Source organism: Anopheles cruzii, chromosome 2, assembly GCF_943734635.1.
Source record: "Anopheles cruzii chromosome 2, idAnoCruzAS_RS32_06, whole genome shotgun sequence".
NCBI classification, from domain to species: Eukaryota; Metazoa; Arthropoda; class Insecta; order Diptera; family Culicidae; genus Anopheles; species Anopheles cruzii.
In genome coordinates, this window is record NC_069144.1 from 48,053,481 (window position 1) to 48,081,455 (window position 27,975).

At 54.0% G+C, this 27,975-nt stretch overlaps 4 protein-coding genes across 4 annotated transcripts; 2 read left to right on the forward strand and 2 right to left on the reverse strand.

The window, feature by feature from the left end:
- Positions 1–113: 113 nt before the first annotated feature.
- Positions 114–2,503, reverse strand: LOC128277786 (coenzyme Q-binding protein COQ10, mitochondrial). The gene is made up of 3 exons (XM_053016312.1): positions 2,300–2,503; positions 2,124–2,204; positions 114–2,004 (listed from the first exon to the last, which is right to left on the reverse strand). Exons 1-3 carry the CDS (start codon positions 2,377–2,379, stop codon positions 1,548–1,550), a joined length of 618 nt encoding a protein of 205 aa, XP_052872272.1. The 5' UTR covers positions 2,380–2,503; the 3' UTR covers positions 114–1,547.
- A 425-nt stretch (positions 2,504–2,928) lies between these two features.
- Positions 2,929–5,653, forward strand: LOC128277907 (peptide-N(4)-(N-acetyl-beta-glucosaminyl)asparagine amidase). Its single transcript, XM_053016511.1, has 4 exons — positions 2,929–4,783; positions 4,866–4,994; positions 5,067–5,204; positions 5,278–5,653. The coding sequence occupies exons 1-4, from the start codon at positions 3,220–3,222 to the stop codon at positions 5,436–5,438; spliced, it is 1,992 nt and encodes a 663-aa protein (XP_052872471.1). The 5' UTR covers positions 2,929–3,219; the 3' UTR covers positions 5,439–5,653.
- A 183-nt stretch (positions 5,654–5,836) lies between these two features.
- Positions 5,837–7,541, reverse strand: LOC128277451 (gastrula zinc finger protein XlCGF57.1-like). The gene has a single exon (XM_053015906.1). It carries the CDS (start codon positions 7,437–7,439, stop codon positions 6,270–6,272), a length of 1,170 nt encoding a protein of 389 aa, XP_052871866.1. The 5' UTR covers positions 7,440–7,541; the 3' UTR covers positions 5,837–6,269.
- A 2,639-nt stretch (positions 7,542–10,180) lies between these two features.
- Positions 10,181–27,880, forward strand: LOC128278223 (midasin). The gene is made up of 6 exons (XM_053016902.1): positions 10,181–10,512; positions 10,575–12,987; positions 13,052–17,306; positions 17,376–26,757; positions 26,825–27,611; positions 27,681–27,880. The coding sequence occupies exons 1-6, from the start codon at positions 10,181–10,183 to the stop codon at positions 27,861–27,863; spliced, it is 17,352 nt and encodes a 5,783-aa protein (XP_052872862.1). The 3' UTR covers positions 27,864–27,880.
- Positions 27,881–27,975: the final 95 nt, after the last annotated feature.

A 27,975-nucleotide genomic window follows, 5' to 3' on the forward strand; every position in this document is an offset into this window, starting at 1 on the left:
CTGTGGCGTGATATGGTTCCACGGTTTGCGTGAGATAGCCCCGTGAATTGGCCACTCGTTTATCTATCTGTTGTTTACAGTTTGTGGGATCTGAAGCAGAAATTCGTGGTGTGCATGGCCGACATTTCCTCCGACGGGGTTCGTACTCCCTGACCGAAAGGAACAGGAATTTGCATACTGTAGATTTCGCATGCAAATGCATGCAATTAACCTTGATCTTTGAACCAACCTGATTCCCGCTGGTCATCTATTTTCTACCCACAATGTGATGGTGGACTTCATAAGTTCATGTTCAATATTCAAAGTCATTCCATCGTCCACTATTAGACTCCCGCAGGCCCCATAGCTAGAAGGGGGCTAGGTTTTACTTTTTATTGTTTCATTCATTCAAGGTTTCGTTCACGGAAAAGCGGGGAAAAACCTGGGTCAGAGAAGGACCCTCTGTCGTATTTTTTATGGTTATTGATTAAAGCTCGTTCGTCAAGCTGTCAAGGATATGGGTGGTGACTTGCTGGGGACCTTTGGGCCCGGGCGTGTACTCCAAAGGTGTGAGCAGATTTGTGTTTTGCGTCACGATACTTTAAACGGTGACCACCAACACTAACGGAATGTACGTTGCGGACGCCGTCAATAGGGGCCTAACGAGAATGATTTATGATGCATGGAATGCTCCACTCTAGTTTGTTATCGGACCATTTTGACTTGCAAGCAGGGGTCACTAGTGTATAGCTTTAACTGGCCGACAATTATAGGAAACGTGAACGCCCTTTTTGGTTAAAAGGTTAGACATGAGACAACATTGTGTAAGGGCAAACAATTAACGATTCTGGCTGGAAGGTGGTAAGAATTTGTGGTAAGCATTTGTTTTATTATCATAACGGACTCGGAAGGCCGACCGTTCTAACCATTAGTTATTATGACCTTACCGCGGCGCACTTAAACGGGGGAGAGCATCTGCAGTGGTTTGTTAATCATTTTTATTCATGAGACAAACTGGACTTGTCCTTGCCAGCCATGTTTCGTGGCATTCGGTGCGAGATGGCATTAAAATGGGGTTAAAATGTTTCCAGGAGTTCCCAAATGGCGTTCGTTTCGTGCAAAGGAAGTCGTGTTGGTTTTTTAACAACAAAAATTTACATTGCAGAGAATTCCAGTTTCAGTCAAACAACCTTTCATTTTATTCGTCCGGGGTTTCGTCCGAAAAGGTTGACCCCATTTCCATGACTTTGCCTATCGAACGGTTCATTATTGGCATTAATTAACAAATATTTACAAAAGGAGATAATTGACTAAACCATGCATTCGATTAACAAACAACAAAAAAGAAGGATTCTACAATATATATAGACATTTGTGTTACAATGGGTCGCTCCTCGTAGTGCTATTGAATGTTAGTGAGTAGAATAAAAGGTTCCTAGCAAAAAAAAAACCCTCGATGATTGATTTGTCCAATGTTGCCCTTCCGGCATTTCGGCGAATAATCGTTTGTTTGCTATCTAATCTGGGTTTTGCTCGTCTTTCGCATTTGGACGAGCCCTTAGCTTGGGCTAGGACTTGTTCGATACGAGCACGTGGCTCTTGATGGCCGGGGTACCGTAACGCTGTTCGGCTTCCTGTATGAAGGCGTACTCCATTTGCTTCACGAGCTGGTCGAAGAAGAGGTTCGACAGCTGCGAGTGCAGGAGCGACTTGAACTCGAACGAAACCATGAAATCAATCACACAAGATTGCGGAATATCCTTTAGGCCCGGGCTAAATTGCCACGCCGTCAGCAGATAGTTAAATAACCGCCCGTCGACGCATTCGGCCCGCACGAGAGTCGGAGCCTTTAGCGTTACGGTCGAGGTGTAGCTTTCGTTCAGCGGCGGAAACCCAATAATGAGATCTGCCTTCAGTGATCTGCCAGGTTTACGATCGTACACGAAGGATTTTTTGCAAAACGGCACAAACGTGTTGTACTTATCGACGTCCGCTACTACCGAGTACAGCTGGTGCATTGAATATCTGCGGGGAAAAAAAATGAACACCACATCAGCGTGCCAACTTGGCCCATGGACAGCACAACAGCACAAGGTCAAGGCCCCTGTACTCACTCAATGGCGGTCATCGTCCTTGAAACTTACCCTACTAGTTTCTTCTGCGTGAATTCGCGCCGTGTCCTCGTGATGGGAGTAAAATCGAAAAGCCCGCGATACGTTGAGTAGCTACAGCCCCGAGTGGAAGCAGATAAATGGCGCATTTCATTAGAATTTACCCGTGTCATCGTTAGTGTCTTATCGCGCGCACGAACGCAACTTACAGCAACGGATTTCGGTGGTATTGAGCCAGGTTTCGCGACAGGAACACATGATTTGCGCTCGCCACCACTTTCATGGACATTCTACACGTTGCCGGACGTACTTGCACTTTTCAATTTTACCCCCGCCCGTCAACTGACAACGATGGTCATCAGCTGCGTAGGAGTACACTTTGCTTTGCGGATTTGTTGCCGATTTGCGTAACGACGAATATTTTGTACCCTTGTCCCCGAGCTAACAAATAATAAACACAGCGCAGCTGACACTTAATTTGACACTCAAGGGCTGCCTTGGTGTGTAGGGTTATGCTGGTGGCTTAAACTATGCAAAGGATTCTTAGTTAATTTTAAATATAATTCAAGGAAACTCGTTTTCGCGGTTCTCGGACCCCAACACACCGCAATGGCTAGACGCTAAAATTGCGTTCCTTTTCGTCAAATCAGTAAAGATACCGAAACCGGCGAAACATTGCATTGGTTGCTGTGATGCACCTAAACGAACCCCGCCGTTGCTTGTTTGGCAGCTGTCAAACGGGGGTTGTGTTTTTTTCTTCTCCTCGCCTGATTGGGATTCGTTTATTTGCCTATTCATTGCCAATGTCCCGAATCCGTTCCGAAGGCAAATTGTGTGCGAAGCTACTGCGGTGCGTGGCAGAAGAAAGTGGGCCCTAGGCTTATCGGAAGCGATCGTTCGGGTGTGCTGCTCCGCGCGGCAACCGGTTTAAAGTGTGCTGTTGCGAATGCCGTTGTAGCGATCGCAATCGCAAATTCGCACACCGCACCGCGCCACGATAAACATCGATTGGCCGATTGCACACACGCCGCGCAAATCGCCGCGCACACGCTCCGTTATCGGGTCGGCCAGGGACGAATCAATTAGCGAATCAATAGCACCAAAGACCGACGGGCGACGGTGGCTCTAAATGGCGGCACTTAACCAGGCACTCGTGCTGGCACTTGAAAGCAACCCGAAGGAGCTGTACCTAGTCGCGACCGAGACGTTGCTCCGGCTGCTGGACAACATTATACGCGAGCCACAGAACGTCAAGTTTCGGACAGTGCGGCTGGAGAATCCGTCGATCAAGGAGAAGCTGCTGTCGGTGGTGGGCATGAAGCAGCTGATGCTGGGGATCGGATTCATCGAAGCGAACGGTACTCTCACCGTGCCCTCGAACGTGCTGCTGGCCAACCTGCGCAAGTACCGTGAGTACATACACGAGCGGAAGGAGCTGATAAAAAATCCCCCCCGAAAGGTGCACGCCGTCGGAACCGGGTCGAACGGTGGCGGCACAGGTGTTAATTGTGGAGAAAGTGACGTCGACATGACCTCGTTCGCGTCTTCAACGGCCAGCGGCGCTGGAAAGGTGGAAGAAAGTCCCAATCCGCCGGTCAACGGTCCCCCGATCAGGGCAAGCAGACCGTTCCTGGCGCGGATTGACTTCCCACGGGTGCTGCCGGTGGGTAACGCGATGCTGCAGCAGCTGGAAATGTTGTCCGATCAGGTGATGCAGTACGAGGACGATCTGCTGCTGGCCAGTGGCCGCACACTGATTCCGCTGGAGCGCCTAAAAACACGGGCCACCGACAAGCAGGCCCAGTGGCGACGGATACTGCAGGGTGGGCGCACCACCGGAACCGAACAGGAACCGAGTCACGAGGATCTGGTGGTGGAGGAACTGACCGCTTGGTTTAGGGGCGAGTTTTTCCGTTGGGTAAACGCGCTACCCTGCACGGTGTGTGGCAACGAAAAGACCCAGCTGGTGCAGAGTACCGTCGAGGATGGGGTCCGCGTGGAGGTGTACCGGTGCTGTGGTCAGTTGCGCCACTTCCATCGCTACAACGACGTGGAAAAGTTGCTTCACACGCGCCGTGGCCGGTGCGGTGAGTGGGCCAACTGTTTCACATTCCTTTGCCGCTGCCTCGGTTACGACGCGCGGTACGTATTCTCCACCGGCGATCACGTGTGGACGGAAGTGTGGTCCGAGCACCGGCAACGCTGGATCCACGTGGATCCGTGCGAGAACGTGCTCGATGCGCCGCTCATGTACGAGCACGGATGGAAGAAGGAGATTTCGTTCGTATTCGCGTTCGCCCGGGACGATGTCCAGGACGTTAGTTTTCGCTACTCGAACGATCACACCAAGATGCTCCAGAGGCGACGTACGGCGTGCCGCGAACCGCTCCTGCTTGACGCGGTCTGGAAGCTGCGGGCCAAGCGACGTTCGAAGCTTGGCGTAGCTCGGTTGGCTTTCTTGCGGCGCCGAACGTTCGACGAGTGCATTCAGCTGTTGGCGTGCGCCGGCCGGGTGCCGACGGCCGGCGAACGGGAAGGGCGCAGCTCGGGCAGTCTCGAGTGGCGGTTGCAGCGGGGCGAGCAGCAGGTCAACACGCGCTACATGTTCATCCCGACGGCGGACGAGGTGCAAGCGCGACAGTTCAACATCCGATACTGTTGCGCCACCGATCGCTACGAACGGTTCTTGAAAGGTACGTGCTCTTCTCGTCGACCAGTGCAGTGAATCGGATTGCTTACTGGCATTTGCGGTCACCCGGTGTTCTGTGTTTGTAGGTTCCAGTAATCGGGTGAATGAGCGGATTACAGAAACTTCGAACGGCTGGGAAAGTCGACAGTACATGAGCAAGAACATCTTCCGCAAAGAGGAGCACGACTGGAAGATGGTCTATCTCGCCCGGACCGGTAAGCACCGTTGGGAGCGTGTGGACAACTTCTTGTTTGTGGCACCATTTCATTCGCTTTCGTTCCATGCAGAGGGCACCGAAGAGGCTAGCATCGAGTGGTACTTTGACTTTTCGGTGCAGGGTTTGCGCGTGAAGCAGGTCGAGCTCCGCTTCGGACAGGAGACGTACGAGAACGCCAAGGTGGACCTGTACTACATCAAGGGTGACGGTAAGTGCCAGCGAACGGGGAGCGAGCGTGGTCCCGACAGAGAGTTACCCAAGCGTTCCCTTTGCCATTGCAGGATCCCAATCCCAGGCACTGTCGTCGCTGTGCGAATGCGGCAAGTTTACGCTACAGGCCCGTCTCTCGGGTGGCAGCTCGTGGCAGCACGCGCAACTCTTCCGGCAGTCCCAGTGCTCCACGGACGAGTACCCGTTCGAGATGAACGTCATTTTGATGTAGAATCAGCCCCCGGGCACGCACCGGCTCCACTGGAGCTGAGCGCGTGCCTCGCGATAGAAGCAATAGAAAGGCGAGGCTAATTCGCGAGACCGGAAGTCTTTCGATACCTGGAAGCGCGCGCGCGCCAACGTACCGGACCCGCCGCCTCCCCCCCCCCTAAACGCTAGTCCCACCTGCTGCTGTCGGTGGAATATTTAATGGACACACACATTTTAAGCAACGCTACTTTGAACTGCTGCTGGACATTGCCAGCTAACCAAATATCTACATTCCAAACCAAACCAGGCGGCGGCGTTCGCGAATTTACTCGTGTCCGGGGCCGAAAGAAACGAGAAACGTGGATTTGATGCGATTTATTTTACCGTTTTGTTGCACTCTACCACCCGCTGGAGGGTTTTTTTTAGTTTTTTCCACCTTCTCCTCATCTTACTTTAACATTTACACGAGAGAGCGCGCGCGCGTATGACACCAATGTGGGCCCGCGAGGCGAGGTCCCGATTGCGAGAAGTAAACTACTTTCTGTACAGAGGCTGGTGGCTATCTGGCGGCCGACCTGGTGCCAATGGAATGATCGGTCTGGGGGGGTTGTGGTATGGCACAACGATGCTATCTGGGGGTGTCAGCGCCATCGAGCTAGTGGTGACCGTTCGCAAGCCGATAGCTGGGAACACCTTCACCGACGGAGGCTCGATCCGGCTCGGAAGCAACAGTTGGCGTGGCGGACGGTGCCACATCAGCTATTGTAGGCCCCTGACCCACCCTAATGGTGGTGGTGGTGCCTCCGGCATCCGCTCGATCCGTACAGTTGAACATTTCGCTGGCGCTCAACTGTCAACTCACGTGCTGCGGATGCTGCTGCTGCTGCTGGTCCTTCTCCTGGCCGTGCGTTTTGATGTGCTTGTTAAGGTTGTTGGACTGATTGAACCGCTTGTCGCAGATCGTACACTCGAACGGCTTCTCGCCCGTGTGGATGCGCATGTGCGTGTTGAGGTTGTTCTTCTGGTTGAACGTTTTCGCGCAGATCGTACAGGTGTACGGCTTTTCCCCGGTGTGCGTCCGGACGTGGGTTTTCAGGTTGTTCGACTGAATGAACCGCTTGCCACAGTACGTACACTCGTACGGTTTGTCGGCCGTGTGCACGAGCATGTGCTGCGAGTAGTCGTCCTCCTTCTGGAACGACCGGGAACACATCTGGCACTTGTACGGATCCTGGAAGATGTGCGTTTTGATGTGCGTCTTCAGGTTGTTGGACTGGGTGAACGTTTTGTCGCAGATGTGACACCGGTACGGTTTGATCTGGTTGTGCGTTTTCTTCATGTGCTCCGTCAGCTCGTCCAGATTGAGGTACACTTTGTTGCACACCGAGCAAATGTAGGGCTTTTCGTCGTTATGAAACTTCATGTGGTTGGCCAGATCGGTCGGGTGCGCGAACTGAACGCCACACACCATACACACCAGCTGGTGCGTGCGCATGTGCGTCGTCAGGTTGTTCTTCTGATTGAACCGCTTGCCGCAGATCGTACACGCGTATGGCTTTTCGCCCGTGTGCGTCCGGATGTGCGTTTTCAGGTTGTTCGATTGGCTAAAGTTTTTGCCACAGATCGTGCACGCGTACGGTTTTTCACCCGTATGCGTTTTCATGTGCGTGGCCAAATTATTCGACTGAATAAAACCCTTCCCGCACACGCTACATTTGAACGGTTTCTCACCCGAGTGAACGCGTATGTGGATGGCCAGATTGCCGGAGCTGGAGAACTTTTTGCGACAAATCAAACACTCGTGCTGCTTCCGTGGATCGGTTCCCGCGCCATCGGTGCCACCATTCTCGCTATCATCTCCCTGCGACGATTGCGATTCCTCGTTCATCTGGTACCCGGGTGTGGCATTATCCGTCCCCCTGGTGGTGGGGCTCCCTTCGGGCGAAGCGGACGCACCGTTGGTGCCGCCCATCGACAGCTGACCTTCGTGCTGCTTGATGTGCTCGATAATGTTGCTGGACATTTTGTGACAGATCGGACAACGGTGCCCCTTCGCCGGTTCTTGTTGCACCGGCGACGACGCCACGTGGGGCGTAAACGGTCCGTGTGTCGCGGTGCCACCGGTGAACGGATTGTTTGGTGGCTGTACAACCCCGTTAGCGTTGCCACCGGGTGCCGCCGCCGTCACCGAGGAGTGATAAAGAGCCCGATTTTTGAACTCATCCTCGTGCATCTTCATGTGTGCCGTAAATTGTTCGGTACTGTTGAACGTTTTATGGCAAATTTGACATAGGCCCTCGGGGGGCAAGGAAGCCACCGCAGTAGTGGCGCCTCCGACAGTAGTGGCCACCATCACGTGGTGCTGCTGCTGCTGCTGGCCGTGGTGGCTGTGATGATGCTGGTAGCTGAGCGCACTGGAGCCCACGATTATGCTGTTGGCTCCACTTCCGGCACCACCGATCGTCTGCGAGTACGTGTGAGCGGTCATTTTTTGTTCGTTTTCGTGAATTTTCATGTGGAGATTGAGGTTCATCAGTGTCATGAAAGATTTGTGGCAGATGTGGCAGTCAAACTGCTTGACGATACCACCACCACCGTGGTGGCCAGAGATGCTGTGACCACCGTCAGGGAGCGGTACCGAACCGGACCGGGAGCCCCCCACGTACTCGCTCTTGATGTTGGGCTGTGTGAGTAGCGACGGGGGACTAGTTTTGCTGCCTGTTCCGTTTCCAGACGAAGGTGGCATCGCGGAAGGTGGCATGTAGCCGCCGGTGGTCTCATCGCGCGCCGCATAATCGGCATCGTGAGTTTTCATGTGCACGACCAGCATCGTGCTGGAGAGGAAAGTTTTCTGACAGACTTGACACTGAAACAGCGTCAACGGTTGCTGCGATGAAGCTACTCCGGCGGTGGCGGCTGCTCCCAAGGGAAGTGTTACTAGTGATGTACCGTTGCTATGCTGAAGCTGCTGTTGGTGGTTGCTTGGCACCCCAGGCACCAGTATGTTTCCGGTCAGACTGTTGAGCATCTTCTGTGAGTGGGACGTAGCAACGCCGACGGATGCGGAAACGGTGCCGGTTGGGTTGTGGTAGAACTCGGCCATCAGATTCATGCCCATCATGTTCTGGTGGTACAGCACACGGTTCCGGAGCCCATTTTCCAGGTTAATCATCGAGCTGGAACTCGCGTCGCCATACTTTCCCAGCATTACCTGACGGTGACGGAACGAGAGGAAAAAATCAAAGGAACCAAGTGAGAAAAACGTACCTTTTCGTTCTATGCCCTCAGCGCAATGCATCAGACCGTGCACTTTTATTCAATCCGCGAATCCTAGACCAAGGATCCGAAGGCGTGCTCAGGTACGTGGCAATTTTCGTTATACTTTCGCGGCACCCCCCAAACACTCTGCTTCCCATAATTCTCGCTTTATTCGCCATTTAGACGGAGAACACGCATAAAAGTGAATATGAAAACACATTAAAATTTACTATTATGACTATTGCCTCCGAGCCCCACCCGCCCGCAACATCGCATCTACACCGGCGCACACGGACGGACGCACACCGTTTCTCATCAAATCTGCCGCGCGCAAAAAGGCAGTATCAATAACCATAACCATTAACACCCGCCGCCTCGGCCCCACCGCACCAGATCGGTGCCATGGAGAGTGAACGAGAGAGCAACACTGCGGACTCCGGCGGTAATTGTCCGTTTCGCCGCCGAGCGCACCAGGGATTCCACTGGCACCCGGATACGGTGGTTTCTTGGCACCGAAGAGAATAAATTTGCGCGCCACGCGCACCTACCCATGACATCAGAGCCACCGAAACTCAGAATCCCCGAACTCCGACTGGCAAGCAGCCAAGCGGGAAGCACAAAAACAATGTTTCACATTCGTCACCTGTGCCCCGACACTGGCGTGTAAGGGAATCGGGAGCAACCGGAATCGATACAGGTTTACGCGCCGTGTCTTACCTCCGCACGCTTTGATGTCTTCCTGTGTTACGCTAACCGCTTTCTTCTCCGCGTCCGCGTTGGCTGCGGCGACGACGTTGCACAATGGGGCTAGTTGGGACACATTGCGGCACAGCCTGCTCCTTGGTCGGCGCTCCAGCAGGAATCCTTTGCCGGGGGACCGCTTTGTTGTCCCTACCGGACGCACACCCACCGTCCGTTGCTACGTTTAATATCCTTTTTGAGGATGGACCACCTTGCCAGATCCTCCTAACTACTGTTCGTGAAAATATTTTCCTTTCTGGGCTCTTCTTCTTCTCCGACGAGTGGCAGCAAAAACGTCAAACGTTCGGAGTGCCGAATTGCTCAGGGCTGTCGCGGATGCTGTGGGACCGTGCTGCTGTCGGAGCTGTCGGAGCAATCGATTGCAATCGATGGTGGGGGCGAAATTAACTGTGGAATAAACTCTCTGTTGCCTTCCATCGAAAGGTTTCTGATATTTGTTGTATTAATTACCAATTTTAGACGATTAAACTTTGAAAAGAATGTTGGGACAGCAAATTGAACCCTGGAAAATGGTCTTCCCGTGGGTATCACGCACACCGAAGCAGGCTAATTTCAAAACAAAAACACTTCAACTTGACGTCTTCGTAATATTTACACCAACATGTGCAAGCATACGTCATTGGCACATGTTTCCTCGTGCGCGGTGCGGTTTTTCAAACGGTGTGATTGTCGTGAATCGAGCATAAAACATTGTTTTTCGTTTTCACAGTATTTTTCGTACTTTTATTACACTAGTTGCACAAAATGGAGATCGATAGTGCAAGAGTGTTACAGCACATTCGGTGTTTGCATGAGAAACACGACTGTAAAGAGTTGGAACAGTTTTGTAGGTTAAGTTTTCTCAGTTCGTCACGAATGGACGAAATCTGTACGGTTTTGGGTGAACTGCTGGAAAATTCACGGTACACAGAGGAGATTGGGCGCCGGTTCGCAAACATCCTACTGATCATCGTGACCAACGTGTTCGAAGAGGAACCGAGGGCGGCCTCTCGAACGAGTGTAGCGTATTGGGAAAAGTATCGAAGAAAATGTATCGCGCTATCGAAACTGATCGGGTTCTGTCCGGATGTTTTGAGGTAAAAGGGGTAACATTTCGCGGCGTCGATCGTGTACTGATATTCATTCGCATGGTTCACAGGTATTCCATGCAATACTTTCGCAACCATCCAGCCCCGTTCGCTGGCGAGACAGAACAAACCGATTATAGGCCGAAACAGAAGCAGCTACGAAAGGAAGCTTCGGCACTCGTCGGCTCCGGTCCGGATGGCGATTTGGAGCTAGTGCGTTGCTGTTACCGCTTTTTACTGGCCGATCCAGTGCACTTCCGTGACGCGTGGGATTGGTCAGCATTTTGCGATCTGTTCGACAGCAAAAATTGCCCCCGGAAACGGTACTACTGGAACCGGATCGTAGCGGCAGTGACCGGTATGGGACAGAGTGAATTGAATGCACTCGACGCGGGCATACCGGTGGAGGTGTTACTGGAGGAGGGCGATCGATCGCAACCGAGCGTGGAAGGTGAAGAACCCGATCCCTCGGCAGGTGGTGGCAAAATTGTGTGGCAATACGCCAGCAAAATCATAACCAACATCGGCGATGTGCTGTTGCCGATTTTCGATCGTGAGAATTACCAGTACTGGCAAAGTGCCGGCGATAGCCAGAAGCTGTCGGAATCGGAGCTCGTGGTAAGCCTAAACTCAACGAAGCTTAATCTGCGCTCGCTTGCGCTGGGTGTTTCGTCCGGGAAAGCCATCTGCCTCTCGGGCCCGGTTGGGTGTGGAAAGACGTCGTTGGTGGAGTATCTGGCCAAAGCTACCGGACGCACGCCTCCGAAGGGTGATGCTCAGCGGAAACGGGTAGCACTGAAACTGAAAGCGGAACAGCAGCAGAAGCGAAAGCTCAACAACGGAGCGGCCGGTGCGCCAACGGAGACGTTCGATGATAGCCTGGAGGAGATCAGGCAATCTGTGACCAAAAATGGATTCCTGCGAATACAGCTTGGCGATCAAACGGACAGCAAAACTTTGCTGGGCCAGTACCGTTGCACCGACACGCCCGGCGAGTTTGTGTGGCAACCGGGCGTACTAACGCAGGCCGTTATGTACGGGTACTGGCTGGTGTTGGAGGACTTGGATTCCGCCACCCAGGACGTTTGCACGGTGCTTACCAATTTGCTCGAAAACAACTACCTCAGCGTTCCGGGCTTTCGTGACTGTCTCCGGATCGCACCCGGCTTTCAACTGTTCCTCACGTTGCGTGCCGGGACGAAAATAACCGCTTCGTTGGCTCACGGCACCAGCACGTACGGTCTGCTGGAGAAGTATCTGTACACCGTTAACATCGTGCCGTTGTCACGCCGCGAGTTGTGTGACATTATTTGCATCCGCTTCCCGAAGCTGCGAACCGTAGCGACACGAATTGTGGACATATATCTGACCTTCTCCAGCGGATGCCATTCTGGGGAGGAGGACGAGAGTTTTACCGACGAACAGTTGGCCATGCTGGAGTCCGGAAAGAATGAGGCGACGACAAACGGCGGCGGCGGCGGCGGATCGGTAGCCGTCGATGTGTTGCCAAAGTTCCAAGACGAAAGCACCGAATCGTCGCTGCCGAGCGCCGGGTCCAACCGACGGTTGGTATCGACGCGTGACCTAATCAAACTGTGCAGCCGTTCGGATCCCGCCTTTTCGGCCACCAGCACCGAGTGTGCGTTCTTCGTGTTTCAGAACGCGGTTGATGTGTTCTGCTCGCATCTGTCCCACGGGGCTGCTCGCACTCGGCTAATCACCGGCATCGGTGGTAAGATCGGCATCCTGCCGAGCCGTTGCGAGCACCTCTGTTCGGACTACAAACCGATGGTCGATCTGAACGTGGGCAGCGAGATACGCGTTGGGCGCGTCGTGTTGAAGCGAACCATTTCGTCGGAAGAAAATACGGAAAATGGCATCCCGCACGACGGCGACGACGATGGCGAGCGAGAGTTTACCCACAAACGCCAGAAACTCGATCGCACGGCTTCGTCTCGCGTAAAGGCCGTCCAGCATCGGGCCGGATACGATGAGCCGGCGCCAACCTTTTCGTTCACCCGTCCGGCGGCATGTCTTTTGGAGCGAATTGCGGTCGCGGTGTCCCAAAACGAGCCCGTGCTGCTGGTGGGTGAAACGGGCGTCGGTAAGACCAGCTCGGTTCAGTATCTGGCCTACCAGACGCACCACAAGCTGGTGGTAGTCAATATGAACAATCAATCGGACGTGTCGGATCTGATCGGAGGCTACAAACCGGTCGATCTGGCGTTCGTCGTCACACCGTTGCGCTACGAGTTTGAGCGACTCTTCCGGCGATCGTTCAATGCACAGAAGAATGAAAAGTTTCTATCGAACGTGGCCCGCTGTTACGGTGCCGGACAGTACGATGTGCTGGTCAAGTTGATGCTGAAAATTTGCGAAAAAGCCACGACAAAGACGCCGGAAGCTGGCGATGAAGCGGATCGGCTGAAATGGGGAGCGTTGCAGGGAAAGCTTCGCAAGTTGGACACTCAACTGCAGAACTCGGTATGTTCCGTCAAGATCAAGGTTGATAGCTCTTCCGCTAAGGGGCACACTTTCTTTTTTGCAGATCAACGTATCGTTTGCATTCATCCCGGGCTCGCTGGTAAACTGTATCCGCAACGGCGACTGGGTGCTGCTGGACGAGATTAACCTTGCGTCGACGGAAACGCTCGAGTGTCTGTCGACGATCCTCGAACCGGATGGTTCGATCGTGCTGCTCGAGCGCGGTGACTTTGTGCCGGTCAAGCGTCATCCCAACTTTCGCATCTTTGCCTGCATGAACCCGAGCACGGACGTTGGCAAGAAGGATCTGCCAGTTGGCATCCGGAACCGGTTTACCGAGTACTTCGTGGACGAGCTGCTGGCCGAAAACGATCTGCTGATTCTCGTGAACGATTACCTCTCCGCGACCGGCATCCCGAAGGCGCGCATCATGAACACCGTGAAGCTGTACCGGCGGCTGCGATCGATGGCGCAGCTCGAGCTGAACGATGGGCTGGGCAATAGGCCCGTCTTTTCGCTGCGTACCCTGTGCCGTGCGCTCGCGATCTGCGGCAAAAGCTTGTGCGGTTCCATCGAGCGCAATCTGTTCGAAGCGTTCTGCATTAGCTTTCTGACGCAGCTGGATCTAAAGTCGCACGCCACCGTGCTGCAGTGCATCCGCAGAACGTTACTCGGGCGAGAGGACGCAAGCGAAACGGTCAAACAACCGCCGATACCACGGCCCAAGCTGAACGCCGAACGGCAACTTAACTTCGAGGGCTATTGGATCGAGCAGGGGTCGCGGGAGGTGCAGGAGTGCGAAAGTTACATCCTGACCGATAGCGTGCGGAACAATTTGCGCGATTTGGCACGAATCATCTCGATCGGTCGGCTGCCGGTGCTGCTGCAGGGACCAACGTCGGCCGGAAAGACCAGCTTGATCGAGTACATTGCGAAACGAAGTGGAAACGTGTGCGTGAGGATCAACAATCACGAGCACACGGATCTGCAGGAGTACATCGGGACGTACGTGGCCGACGTGACGGGTAAGCTCACGTTCCGGGAGGGCGTGCTGGTGGAGGCAATGCGCAACGGACACTGGATCATCCTGGATGAGCTGAACCTGGCGCCGAGCGACATCCTGGAGGCGTTGAACCGCGTGCTGGACGACAACCGGGAGCTGTACATTCCGGAAACGCAAACGGTCGTGAAGGCGCACCGTAACTTCATGCTGTTTGCCACCCAAAACCCACCCGGACTGTACGGCGGGCGCAAGATGTTGTCACGGGCATTTAAAAATCGGTTCATCGAGCTGCACTTCTCCGACATTCCGAAGCCGGAGCTGGAAGTGATCCTCGAACGGCGCTGCCACATTCCGCGCTCGTACGCCGTGAAGATGGTGAAGGTAATGTCCGATTTGCAGCTGAATCGGCGCAGCACGACGACGAAGCAAAACTTTACGCTACGTGATCTGTTTCGCTGGGGCAACCGGTACACGTACGCCGATCCGAAGCTGCTGGAGGATCGCGGCTACGACTGGAACCAGCACCTGATCGACGAGGGCTACCTGGTGCTGTCGTCGAAGGTGCGGCACGCGTACGAAACGGAAATCATCCGCGAAGCCCTGTTTACGCACTTCCGCAAGCACGTCGAGGAGGACCGTTTGTTTAGCTGCTCGGACCGTACGTCGAAAGTTACGCGGTCAATACTGGAGAAGCTGACGGGGGAAGCGGCGGCCCCGGCTGAAAGGTCCATCGTGTGGACGTTCGATATGCGCCGAATGGCGGTCCTTACGGCTAAAGCGCTGCAGTTCAACGAACCCGTGCTGCTGGTCGGACCGACCGGTTGTGGCAAAACGACCGTGTGCCAACTGTTGGCCTCGCAGGAGCGCAAGACGCTACGCATTCTGAACTGTCACATGCACACGGAGGGTGCCGATTTCTTGGGCGGTCTGCGGCCCTACCGCTCGTCCGACGAGCAACCGAACGAGCCACGCAAACTGTTCGAGTGGTCCGACGGACCGTTGGTACTGTCGATGCAGGAGGGAGGCTTTTTCCTGGCCGACGAAATTTCCCTCGCCGAAGATTCGGTTCTCGAGCGCCTGAACTGTGTCCTCGAACCCGAACGTACGCTTTTGTTGGCCGAAAAGGGAGGCGTTGGGGAGAAGGACGATGGGTTTGTCATCACCGCCGAAGGCGGGTTCCAGTTTTTGGCCACCATGAATCCGGGCGGTGACTTTGGTAAGAAGGAACTATCGCCCGCCCTGCGTAACCGGCAGACGGAAATTTGGTGCCGAGCGACCGATGCCGAGGACGATTTGACGCGTATCGCCGAAAGTACGCTGCGTCGCGCCGTCACCGACGACACCGAGTGGCAGGTGGCCGCCGGTGGGCCGACTTTCGGGGATACGGCCCGAGTGATCATCAAAATGGTGGCCCAGTTGAAGCGTACGATCGAGAAGCTCAACTTCAGCATCCGTGATGTGCTGGCGTGGGTCGGATTCGTGGCAAAGAATTGTCCACGGGTCGGGCTTCCGGAGTCACTGATATACGGGCTGGAGACGGTGTTCCTGGATTCGCTCGAGATGTTACCGTACGAAACGTACGATGAGATTGTGACCATCCGTCGGCAGATGAGACGCTCGTTGATGGCGCTCATGAAGCAACAGCTGCGATGGAACGGAGAGATCGGCACGATCGATTTGGATCGGTCGCGGACGGAAGCGGCGGTGATCGAGCGGCAGGAAACGCGATTTGGAATTCACCCGTTCTACATCGAGGCATCACCGGCGACCGGACACGAGAGGACAGATTTTATGTTTACCGCACCGACGACGCAGCGCAATCTGTTCCGTCTGCTGTCGGCGCTCAGTCTCGAGAAAGCAATCCTACTCGAGGGTCCACCCGGGGTCGGTAAAACATCCCTCATTGAGTCCGTTGCGCACACGATCGGGTACGATTTTGTGCGAATCAATTTGTGTGAACATACCGATCTGGCCGATCTGTTTGGGACCGACTTGCCGGCCGATGATCGATCACTCGAAGTGACGGGCGGCAACGACGATATTGAGATGGCTAATGGGAGTGGAACACGGCCAACGCTTGGATCGTTTATGTGGCGCGATGGGCCTCTGCTGGCCGCGTTGAAAGCTCGGCGCCATACCTGGATCTTGCTCGATGAGCTGAATCTGGCACCGCAGAGCGTGCTGGAGGGTCTCAATGCGATCCTCGATCATCGTGGTGAGGTGTACATCGCGGAGCTGAACAAAACGTTCCATCTAGGCAAACGGACACGTATCTTTGCCGCCCAGAACCCGCTTCGTCAGGGCGGTGGTAGGAAGGGATTGCCACAGTCGTTCCTGAACCGTTTCACGAAAGTGTACCTACGGAGATTGGAGCGCCGCGATTTGCTGCACGTTGTCGAGGGGCGGCACGGTGCTCAGTTCGATGCGCTAGGCCAGAAGATGGTGGGGAGTGTCCCAGACCGAGCGGGAAGCTATTTCGAGCACCGTGGGTCCACTCGGTTCGACTTGGCCGAGCGGATGGTACAGTTTTCGGAACGCTTGGAGCACGGCCTAACGAACCTGGAGTTTGGTTATAAAGGTGGACCGTTTGAGGCGAACCTGCGGGATATTCTGCGCTGGTGCGAGTTGCTGTTTAGCGAAAGTTGTGGCTACATCGTGAATGCGAGCGAAAGCGAACTACAGAGGCACGATCTTCTGGTGGTTTTGTTCGAGAAGATGAAACTCGTCTACCAGCAACGGATGCGCACCGAGCTTGACAAACGCTACATCGTGACCGTGTTTTCCGAGGTGTTTCACTGCGATGGACACGAATTGGATCGGATCTCGCAGGATGTGGGAATGTACTGGACGGACGATCGGATCTATCTGGGTGATGTCGTCCTCGAGAAGTCGTCGGGTGCCGGAAACGGTATCGATGAATTTTCCTCGCCCCAACAATCGAACGGTGTCGGATCCACTTTGGTGCTCGCGAGTCAACTGGAACTGCTAAAGAGTGTGACAGAGTGCGCAAAGCTGGAGAAACCGGTGATCCTGTGCGGGCCAAGTGATTGTGGTAAAACGAAACTTATCAACCTGCACGCTACGCTAGCGAATGTGCTCTGCCAGGTAGACACGATCGACGATTCGGTTACCGGTAGCTTTCAACAGTTCGACTTCAATCGCCACCTGGAGGAGGTGGCCTCGCTGGTGGAGGCAATGTTGCGTCGGTCAGCAAAGAATTCAGTTCTGCGGCAGACGGACAAAGCGAGCAAAGGATCGTTGTTTCTTCTGCTCCAGTCTTGGGAGAAATACGAACGTTTAAGTGAGGGATCTGGCGGTAAGAGGAAGATCACCTTTAAATTGTCATTGTTGAGGGATTAATATGCTTTCCATCCCTGTTTTCTAGCTTTCAGCAGCAGCACCAGTGAGCTATCGAGCGAAATGATCACCTTCCGCAAGCGCCTGGCGGCACTACAGAACGTGATCGCTACCCTCCAGAGTGTCGGTCAACTACAGGCCGCCTGTGATGGCCAGCGTCTGGGTGGAATGCTTAGGGTGCTGAACAAACTCGACCTTCTTTCGCGCCATGTGCAAACGCTCAACACCGGTGGCCACTTCGAGTGGGTCGACTCGAAGATAGTAAAGTGTATCCGCAACGGCCAACACATTTGCCTCGAGCACGTGAATCTGTGTTCGTCGGCGGTACTCGATCGACTAAATCCCGTGTTTGAACCGAACGGGGTGTTGCTGATTTCCGAAAAGGGATCCCTAACGTCGCCGGACGGTGAAGAGGGTTCGACGGAAATCGTTCGACGGCACCACCACTTCCAGGCGTTTCTTACGCTGGACCCGAAGAATGGTGAAATCTCGCGAGCGATGCGCAACCGGTGTGTGGAACTTGCGTTTGTCAGTCGCGATGCGTATGGCGCAGACGATCTGCGAAAGCTCGTCTTTGCCGGTGGCATCCGTGAACCGTATCTGATCGAAGCGTGCTTAAACATCCACAACGAACTGCGCGGAGGCGAAGGCGGGCAACCGGATCAGTTCTGTCCGTTTGGTGTGGCACACCTGGTGCGGCTGGCGCAGCTCGTAGCACAGAACGTGCGCAAACAGGGCACCGACCGCAGTATCGAGTGCCTCAAGCTAAGTGCCGTCGACGTTTACGTGCGATCGTCCAACGTGGATCTGCTCGGGTTCGGACTGGACTACTATCGGAAGTCGCTGAAGGAAGCGATCGATAAGGTGATCGATGCGATCGTAGCGCGTAAAAGTGTGGTGCAGTTTGAAAATGTAACCCTCCGGGCGAACGATCTGACGAAAGTGACGCGCATTAAGCTGCAGGCGGAACCGTTTCTCGCTCTGCTCCGTGGATTTGCCGAAGGGATCGATGTGTCGCGAGTGCTGGCCGATATTTCGCAAGGTTTCGCTGCGAACGGTGTGACGGTGAGCGAAGGAACGCTAAAGTTCCTGCTTTATTTCCTTTACGAAGTGAGCACTTTGGATGATATAGAGATGCGGGCAGCTTACCTACGTAAAGCCATTGGCCATGTGCGGGTTGGCAGTGAGAAAAACACCCAGCAGACAGTTGCTGTAGCTGGCGAGACAATGCAAGTGGACATTGAGGAGGTGAACGGTGATGGTCAACTTTGGAACAGTACTCCGTCGGAATTCCGTATCAATTCCAAAACACACAGCATAAAAGTGAATCCCGAACATGAAGAAGACCAGAACATCAATCATAAATCGGACATGGGTGCCGTTCTTCAAGAGGTGTCCGAGTTGAATAAAGTCCTGTACAACATTATAAGACAGCTACCACCTCGAGACTCAGGGGGGCACGGTAACGATCTACCCTGGAGTCGCACACTATTCCCACGAATTCGGGACTATTCGATAGCCACCGTCGGTGTAGACTATCGGAAAGTGAGTTCTCATTTGCTGCTCCACACCATTCTCGATCCGGTAAGGGTCGAGCTGGTGACAAAGCTTAGTCAGATCGATTTGCTGTCCTACTCGAAGGCCGTCAAAGAGCGGCTGATCAACGATGGAATCGGCAACGGATTGTTGTTGATGCTGTACGATTTTCTGACCACCTACAGCCAACGGGCGGAGCGCACGTTGAACGAACTGACGATGGACGACGAACTGTACGTTCGGCTTATCCTCTTCAATCTGTGGGTGAACCGATTGATTGACCTGTCGCACCGCAAACTGTACGAAAATAAGCAACTGAAGGCGGGACTGCTCGACAACTTAACGCTCCACTTCCAGTGGATCGAGAAACACGGTGTCCGCTTGATCGGGAATGCGTCCGGTGTGAGCGACTCCGAGTTGCGGGAAGCACTACGCCAGTCGCTAACCGAACTGAGCCATCCGTTAACGATGGTTCGAAAGGCGTACAGCAAAGCATGCTTGGAATACTTGCCCCTTTACAGTGCGGCTCAAGTGAAGGAGTACGCAAAACTAATCGAACTAGGCGATGCATTGCGACTGACACCGGTACTAAGCAAACGGCACGCGTACGAAGAGTTCCTGCACCGCGTGGCATTGCAACAGGATTATCGGACGATTGATTTCAAGCGGTCGTTGCTGGCCACCATCAGCAAACGATGGTCTACCCGTGTGGTTGACACCGATGTGACCATAGCAACGGAAGCAGTCCCAGAAATGGCGGGCGCAGAGTGGTTGAACAAATTTGGCCGCCTAGCAACGAATCGTAGTACACTGGCTACCGAAAGCTGCGAGCAGGAGGTGACCGATGCGATTGAATCATTCCAGGACACCATTAAGCTACTTCCTCGTCCGGAATCCCTTCCTACGAGGGCGTGTAAATTCGAACTCGAATGCCTACCGGTGTTTGAGTACTTCGTGTTCAAAGCATTGAATGCGGCCAAGGACCCCTGCGCACTGGAAACTACGCCAATCCGTATGGATTATGTGCTAAACGTACGCTCGCTGGGAATCGATGTGCTAACGGCGATCAGGAAGGTAGTCGAAAGCGATCACAAGGTTGCCCTCCGGGCGTACAACGAGCTTCTCGCGTTGATTAATGAGGGATCGCTGGAGGAACTGCTTGCCAGAGTGCCTGGTCAGTTGTACTGTGGTCTAAGCACCTACTGGCATCAGTTTGTCAGTGTTTTGGAGCGGCTAGAAATGGATTCGCTTGCGGTGCAGCGTGACATATGTCACGGGTTTGAAACAGCAGCCTCGTACAAAGAGTGCTCTGAGGCGGATGATACGACGACTGCTCGTTGCTTCCGAGGTGCACTTTTAACGTTCAACAGTTTGGCCGTTCTGTTAAACCCAAACGGGGGCGCATTCCGTGTGACCGGCTTTGGAGAATTGCCCGACTGGCGACGTACACTGCGCACGATCGGTACGCTGCTGTGGAGCAACTCGGCCGCACTGTCGGAATCGTATCGGATCGAAACGGCAAATCTCCGGACCGCAAACGCCATAGCGGGGAAGCTTATCCGAGAACTGGATCTAATAGTGGGCCAAACTTTGAGCGGCGAAATGCACCCGTTTGTGAAGGACTTCTTGTCACTGGAGAGTATGCTTCGTCAATGCCATTTACAACAGGGCGAGACCAACGAGGATGATCGTGATCGGAACTGGCGTGCGGCTTCTATGCTGCGAGCGCTTACGGGAATTCTTGAGCTAAATGTGTACGTATTTTTGCCGCTTCTTGACCCGGTGGAAAAGAACCGGCTAAAGAAGCGCTACCTGACGGAGGATATCGACCTGCTGCGGACGCTGCTCGTCACTTATGATTGCATGGCCATAACCACGAACTATCAGCGGCTGGGTGAACACAATCGGCGTCTGTTTGGTGACGAGATCGAACGACTCACCGGCAAACGGCAACAGCTTACACGCAAAGTCGCAATCCGACCGGCGGATGGTAACATGTACGCAGAATTGGTTCGCGATGTCAACAACTTCCTGCTGTCCTGCTGCCATCCGGCAACGATCGGAACGTTGCTGAAATCGACCAATCAGTGTTTGGACTACGAACTAAATATGCACAACCCTTCGGTTAATGCCAGCCACACACAAGCATTCCTACAGAAGGTATCCGAGCTGGTAAAGCAGATCGATCTGTGGATTGACATTTCGAAGCAGTTCGAACAACGCACACTGAAACGATACGATGCGTATTATCGCGATTTTCTGGCACCGCTCTGCAACTCGATCGTCACACTCCGGTATGGACTAGATGGGCTACGACATTGTCTGATCGCACGAGTGGTAACGATCGACCAGAAACCGAACGGTCGGTACTACGATCTGAACGAGGATCGCGCGCTGCGAAAGATGCTGGTGAAGTTCGTTCAGTTCCCGTGCACGAAGCCGCTCGAACTGTTTGACGATCGGCACAAGGTGAACATCTACTCGGTAGTGGAGAAGCTGGCCCACCCGGAGCAGTCCTACTTCCGGCTGTTGAAGGCCCGCCTGCAGGAGGTATCGAATCGGATCCACATCGAACGCTACATCGGCGAAGGGTCGTTTTCGGAGCTCGATCGCATCGTTAACGTTTGCAATCAGGTGTGGCAAAAGCAGGAGCACCTGCGCCGTAAGCGGCAGGCCGAGGAGGACAGCCTGTACCTTACCAAGTCACACTGCGAGGAGGAAGCGGAAGATGTGGTGGCACAGCGCGAGATTCTCGAGATGTTCCCGAACTACGTGGATGCAGATTTTGCCGACTTCATCCAGAACGATACACTCGAGCAGGTGATCAAGGTGCCGGAGAAGAAAGCGAAAGCGGCGGACACGATCGGGGACGACGATTATGCGTTGATCTGCGAGAGTTTCATCGAGCTGATGGCGAAACATTCGCGATCGTCCCACTATCACCCGCAGCTGCGATCGATCGAAGCCAGTTCGTGGTTGCAGTTAGATTTCGTCAAACCGTTCCAAACGAAACTGAGCATCTTTTGGCAGCTCGCGCAAAAGTACGAACCGACCATTGGGGGCGAGTTCGACGAGGTGGCTTACGGGGCGCTCAGTTTGGCCGTGGGTCTGCTGCAGGAAAAGTACGATGATCAGCAAGAAGTGGGTCGCGTTGAGCGCAGAGGAAAGGGTATCCCTGCACTGACGAGCTACAATTTCTACACCGAACCGAACATTCCGGAGGTGCTGCAGTGTGTGACCGTGCTGGCAAAGGTTGGGGCACGGACCGGTGAGCTACTGAACGAGTGGCCCGACCATGCCGTGCTGAAGGACATTCTCTTGATCATCGAGCGCATCGAGGCTTTACCGGCAACGGCACCGATCGTACGGTTTAGCACCGGGTTGCAGTTGCTTCGTCAGAAGCTGGACGAGTGGAACGCAGTCGCCCACAAGGGCAACAATGTCCGCGAGCTAGAGGGCGAAGTGGTCGAGTACATCCACCGGTGGATGCGCATGGAGTTGCAGTACTGGCGCGAGTGCATGTCGCGTACCCTGGAGCGCGTTCGCTCGAAGGCCTACCGCTACTGGTTCTTCCTGTACAATCTGCTCCACGAGTACCTACAGCACGGAGCTACACGCGGGGGACGACTGAGCACCTTGTTGGACTACCAAAAGGTGGAGAAATGTTACGGCGAGCAGGAGTTGCTGGACGAAGAAGAACCACGGGAAGGAGCGGACCCAGCGGCAGCCGGCGGCGTTACGATCGAGGACATTATCAAGGTGTTGAAGCAGTTTGTGGAATCTTCCAACTACGCCGAGTATGGGACGCGACTGCGTGTGATGAAATCGTTCGAACAGTATCTTTCCTATCTAGCGCCAGCAGGACAGGATCGGCTCGAGCGGGCGAAGCGCGACACGTTGATAGCTGCGCTTTACAATGTGCACCTGTACTTCCACCAGTTTACGCCCGAAATCGAGGAGCACATTCGTGCGGTGCGCGTACCGATCGAGAAGAAGCTGAAGGAGTTCGTGAAGATCGAATCGTTCAACAAGGATCTCTCGTACTTTAGCATGCGCAACAACATTGCGCGCGTACACCGGCAGCTGCACAAGTTCCTGAAGGAGTTCGAAACGGAACTTGTGGCCCGGGTCGGGCCCGTCTTCTGCCCGAAGGATCCGGCACGCGAACTGAACGATGCCGACGAGCAGAAGGTGAAAGTGTTGCGATCGGAGGCGAAGATCACCTACTACATGGTGGACGTTAAGAGTTTTATGGCACCGCGCAAGCTGCGGGATCAATTTTCCGTTACGTCGATCGACGACCCCAAAGAGGCGGACACGAGTGGCTCAAGCCAAGGTGGGTACGCGCAGTTGTTCCAGAAAATAGATCGCTTCTTTTTGACGGCACGCAATGTGTGCCGGGAGGCGGTGTTACACGCTCCGTTCCCCACGCTAGTGTACAGTTTGGACACGTTCATGCACGAACAGATCGATACGATCGAGTATCTACGCGGCCTGGAGGTCGATCGGTCGCAAGCGCGTCCGAAGCAAAAGTCCCAAGCGAAGCAAATCCTCAACCAGAAGCGGAAAGCTTTGTCGGACTTTTATAAAACTCTAACCCAGCTTGGGTTGAGCTATCGATCGGGACTACTGGAGACGGCAATCGGTGGCAGTGATCCGGTCGATGCGACGATCACACCGTTCAGTCTGGAGCTCCTTACGCACGACTCAAAGTACCGCAAAGTTGATCAGCACATCGTGTTTCTGAACGACAAACTGAATCTGTACTACGCCAAGTGTGTGTTCAAGGTGAAGCTGTTGGCGAAGGTGATGCTGCAACCGGACGCCGACATTGCTGGTCCCATTAACGTCGATCGGATCAAAGGATTCTCGATCGATATGTTCCTTTTGGTACAGAACCAACGCCGAGCGCTATCCGAGCTGGTGGCCAACGTGTCCCGATTGCGCGGTCTCATAGCGGATCTGTATCAACTGAACGCCTGTCTAGGAGGTGATCGATCGCAGCCACAGGCACTTTGCTTCCGACAGAATCGACACCGGTTGGCCATGATCGGACAGTGTGCGCTGGATGTGCGGATTGTGCTGGAACAATTCCAGCTTCTACTAGCATCGGCACCGAAGCAATCGCCCGAGGAACTGCAGTTGTTCGAGGGCAATGAGACGGGATGTTACTCTCGTAGCTCGATCGAATTCGGTACGATCGAGAACCTCTGCCAAGGTGCCCTTCGGCAGGCGGTCGAACTGAACAATGAGATGGCAAAGGTGATCGACGAAACGTACTGTCACAGCGATCGTGTCGAGGTGTTCGAAGCGAAGTTAGCCAACATCCGATCCCAGTTGGAAGTGCTGCGCGATTCGTTTAGTTTGGGTACGAACCAGAGCACCCCGAGCTACTCGGTGTACGCCCGGTCGATTGTGGAGCTTTTAGATCGGTTTGAGCGCCACACTCGGGAGGCATCGGAAAACACCTTCACCAGCGAGTGTCCCCCTCAGGATGAGGAAAGCATTAACAATGAAATCGAGAACATAATCCACTCGGTGTTGCTCGCAATGCAAACGATCTACAAGAAGTACTCCCAGAAGGAAGAACCGTTATCGGTGGAAGAGAAGAAGGACCCGGAACCCGGAATGCTCGAGGGCGGAAATCCTGCCGAAACAGAGGAAGAAGATCAGTCGCACTACGATCTACAGGAGCAACATTTGAAACAAAAGATCGATGCCGATCTTCGGTGTGATCTCAGTACGCTAAACATCCCGAAAGTGGTGAGCAAACTTGGTGGTCTTTTAGGGCAACTGGACAACCTAGGCGACTCCGGCGCGTTGCGTGCTCTGGTGGGAAAGCTTACCCGGCTTGTGCCGATGCTGGAACAGTTCAATCTCCTCGCCGAGTACTACCTCATACAGCAGCTGGGGGCCCACAAAATATGCACCAAGATGCTGTCGGCAATGTTGACCGTTTTCATCGAGCTAGCGACGAAAGGATTCTGTGTGCCGAAGGATCTGCTGGGGGATGAGCAGCAGGATCAGGACGGCGAGCGGCAGGACGATGGCGGCGATACGGGCGAGAAGTTTGGCTTCGAAGACGGCGAAGGGGACAAGGATGCGTCGCATAAGATCGAGAGTGAAGACCAGCTGGAAGATGCGCGGAAAGCGGGCGAAGAAAAGGATCGTCAGGACGAAGAGAAAGACAACAAGGAAGAAAAAGGGATCGATATGAGCGAAGACTTTGATTCGAAGCTGCAGGATCTGGAAAAGAAGGAAGGCTCGGACTCGGACTCGGAAGAAGACAAGGACGATGAAGACATTGATAAGCAGATGGGTGAAACGGAGGAAGGAGCGGAAAAGTTGGACGAACAGATTTGGGGTGACGATGAGGAGCAGCCGGAGGAAGAGGAGAACGATAACAGCATGGAAGAAGAAGATGGCACGGGGTCCAACGAAAAGGACGATCGGCACAACGATCTGAACGCTTCGGAGAAGGATAAACAGCAGCCGGGGGAAAACGGCCAGGAAGACGACGGAATGGATGCCATCGATCAGTCGACGGAAACGGATGATAAGAGGAAGCAGAAGCCAAAGGACATTAATGATATGAAAAATCAGGACGGTGAAGAAGAGGTAGAGCAGGAAAATCCGCACCACAACGAGCTGGAGGAACCTCCGCAGCCCGAGGAGTTGGACTTGGACGCAGAGTTCAAGCTGGATGGCGACAACCAGCCGCAGGACGATGGCAAAGAACAGGAGAACCCGTTCGATATTGATGCTATGAAGGAAAAGATGGACGTGGAAGAGGAGCAGAAACCCGGTGAAGAGGAGCAAGACGGTGATGAGGAAGGAAAAACGGATCAACCGGAAAACGGAGCCGATTCGTCGGAGGATGAAAACGACCCAACGAACCCGGACGGTACGGAACAGCTGGCCGAAGAACCGGAACCTGAGCCGGATACGAACGATGAGCAACCGAAGGAACGCGTTCCCGATGAGGCACCAAAAGAGGACGATAAGTCGGGGGCTGAAGAGCAGGATGAGCAGAAGGATGAACCCAAAGAGGGTGCGGATCAGAGGGACGAACGTCATCGGGAGGCGCGTGACAGGCGTACCGAAGAGGATCGCGTCGAAGCGATGCCGGATGCGGAGAACAAGGGAACCAGCGATCAGGTGGCAAACGATAAGCCCGAGGCACGGCAGGAGCACGAGCTGGACGAACAGGACACGGGCGAGGATCGCGATGGAACCGGGCAGGCTGAAAATGAGCAATCGGAGACGGGTCACAGGGGTATTGCGGAGTCGAAGGAAACTCGAACCCGGCGGGATGAGCGACGCGAGCAACAAGAACAGCCGAAACAGGAGCAACGCCACAAGCAGGGTAACACCGACGAAGATCGTTCGCTGGGTGATCCGGATCAGGCGGAAAAGAAGCGCTTGAAAACGGTCGATCAACTGAACCGTGAAGAGCGCAAGCAGAAGGAGCAACTCGAAGAGGACGCTGAACAGGCCACCGAGGATGAGTTTCAGCATGTCAAAGACGCGAAAGATACGGACAAAACCACGATGGATAATGCGACCGAGGAACAGTCGAAGCAAGTACGACATCAGAAAGATCAGGAAGAGGGTAAGGAGAACAGGGAGGACACCGGAGAGGAGGGGTGCGCCGATCAGCTGATGGAAGTGGAGGAAGATCACCCTCCGGAAGAGCTAGAAGAAAGGGAATTGTTGGAAAGCGAAAAGAACGAAAACAAGAGCGACAAACCGGCCAAGAAGGACGAACATCCGGCAAAGGAACGGATGGAAACGGTCGAAAATGTCGAAGTTGAAGGTGAAATTGTTCCTACCGCGACGGTGGCACGCAGTGACGAGACCGTGGCGCACACGATGTAAGTACTTACGACCGGGCGGTGTGCGGAGAATATGATCACTAACTTACCGGTCCCCCCTTTGTAGCTTTGAAATATTGCACGACGTAACCCTTCCGGATGAGCCAACCACAACCGAATCGTTGGAGATGCGCAAAATGGTGGAAGCGGAAATGCAAAAACCGGTCCCATTGAACGCCGCCGACCACGAAGCGTTCGAACGGTGGCAGCAAATTTCGCACAAGATGCTACCGAGCGCACGCGATCTGTGCGAGCAACTGCGGCTCATCCTGGAACCGACCAAGTGCACCCGGCTAAAGGGTGACTACCGGACGGGGCGCCGCATTAACATGAAGAAGATCATTCCCTACATTGCGTCACAGTTCCGGAAGGACAAGATTTGGTTGCGCCGAACGAAGGCTGCCCAGCGGGACTACAAGATTACGATCGCGATCGACGATTCCAAGTCGATGGACCACAACAATTCGAAGGATCTAACAATGCAGGCCATATCGCTCGTGTCGCAGGCGCTCACGCTGCTCGAGAGCGGCCGGCTGAACGTGATGTCGTTCGGTGAGAAGCCTCGGATACTGTTGAAACATTCCGATCAGTTTGATGGACCCAAGCTGCTCGGTGCACTGAACTTTGATCAGAACCAGAGTCGCATAGCGGAGCTGCTAAAGTTTGTGCGCACATTCAGTGCGGAAGACTCTGCTTCGGGCGATAGTGGCCTGTTTGAGCACTTGCTGCTTGTGCTGAGTGATGGCCGGAACATCTACAGCGAGGGCGAGAAAGTGGTAAAGGATGCGGTGAAGTTGGCGCGACTTCAGCGAATCTTTATCGTGTACATCATTATTGATAATCCAGATAATAAGGTACGTCGGACGCTTCATAACGTAAGGTAAAAGTAATATTAATCGCTTTGTTATTCCACCTCGTTGCAGCATTCGATTATGGACGTTAGAGTGCCGCTGTTTACGGTCGACTGTGCACAGATTGTGATGCAGTCGTACCTCGATGTCTTCCCGTTTCCGTATTATGTGATAGTGCGGGATCTGGGCCAGCTACCGGTGGTGCTGAGTGACGCAATGCGCCAATGGTTTGAGTTAGTAAATAGTGAACAGTAAAGCAGTGAAGGGTAGTGCCTAGCTAAGATTAAGGGTTAAGGGTGGTAAATTGTTAAATTGTGCGAAACTTTGCTCAAAGTTTATCGAGCGTAACACTGAAATCTATGAAAAA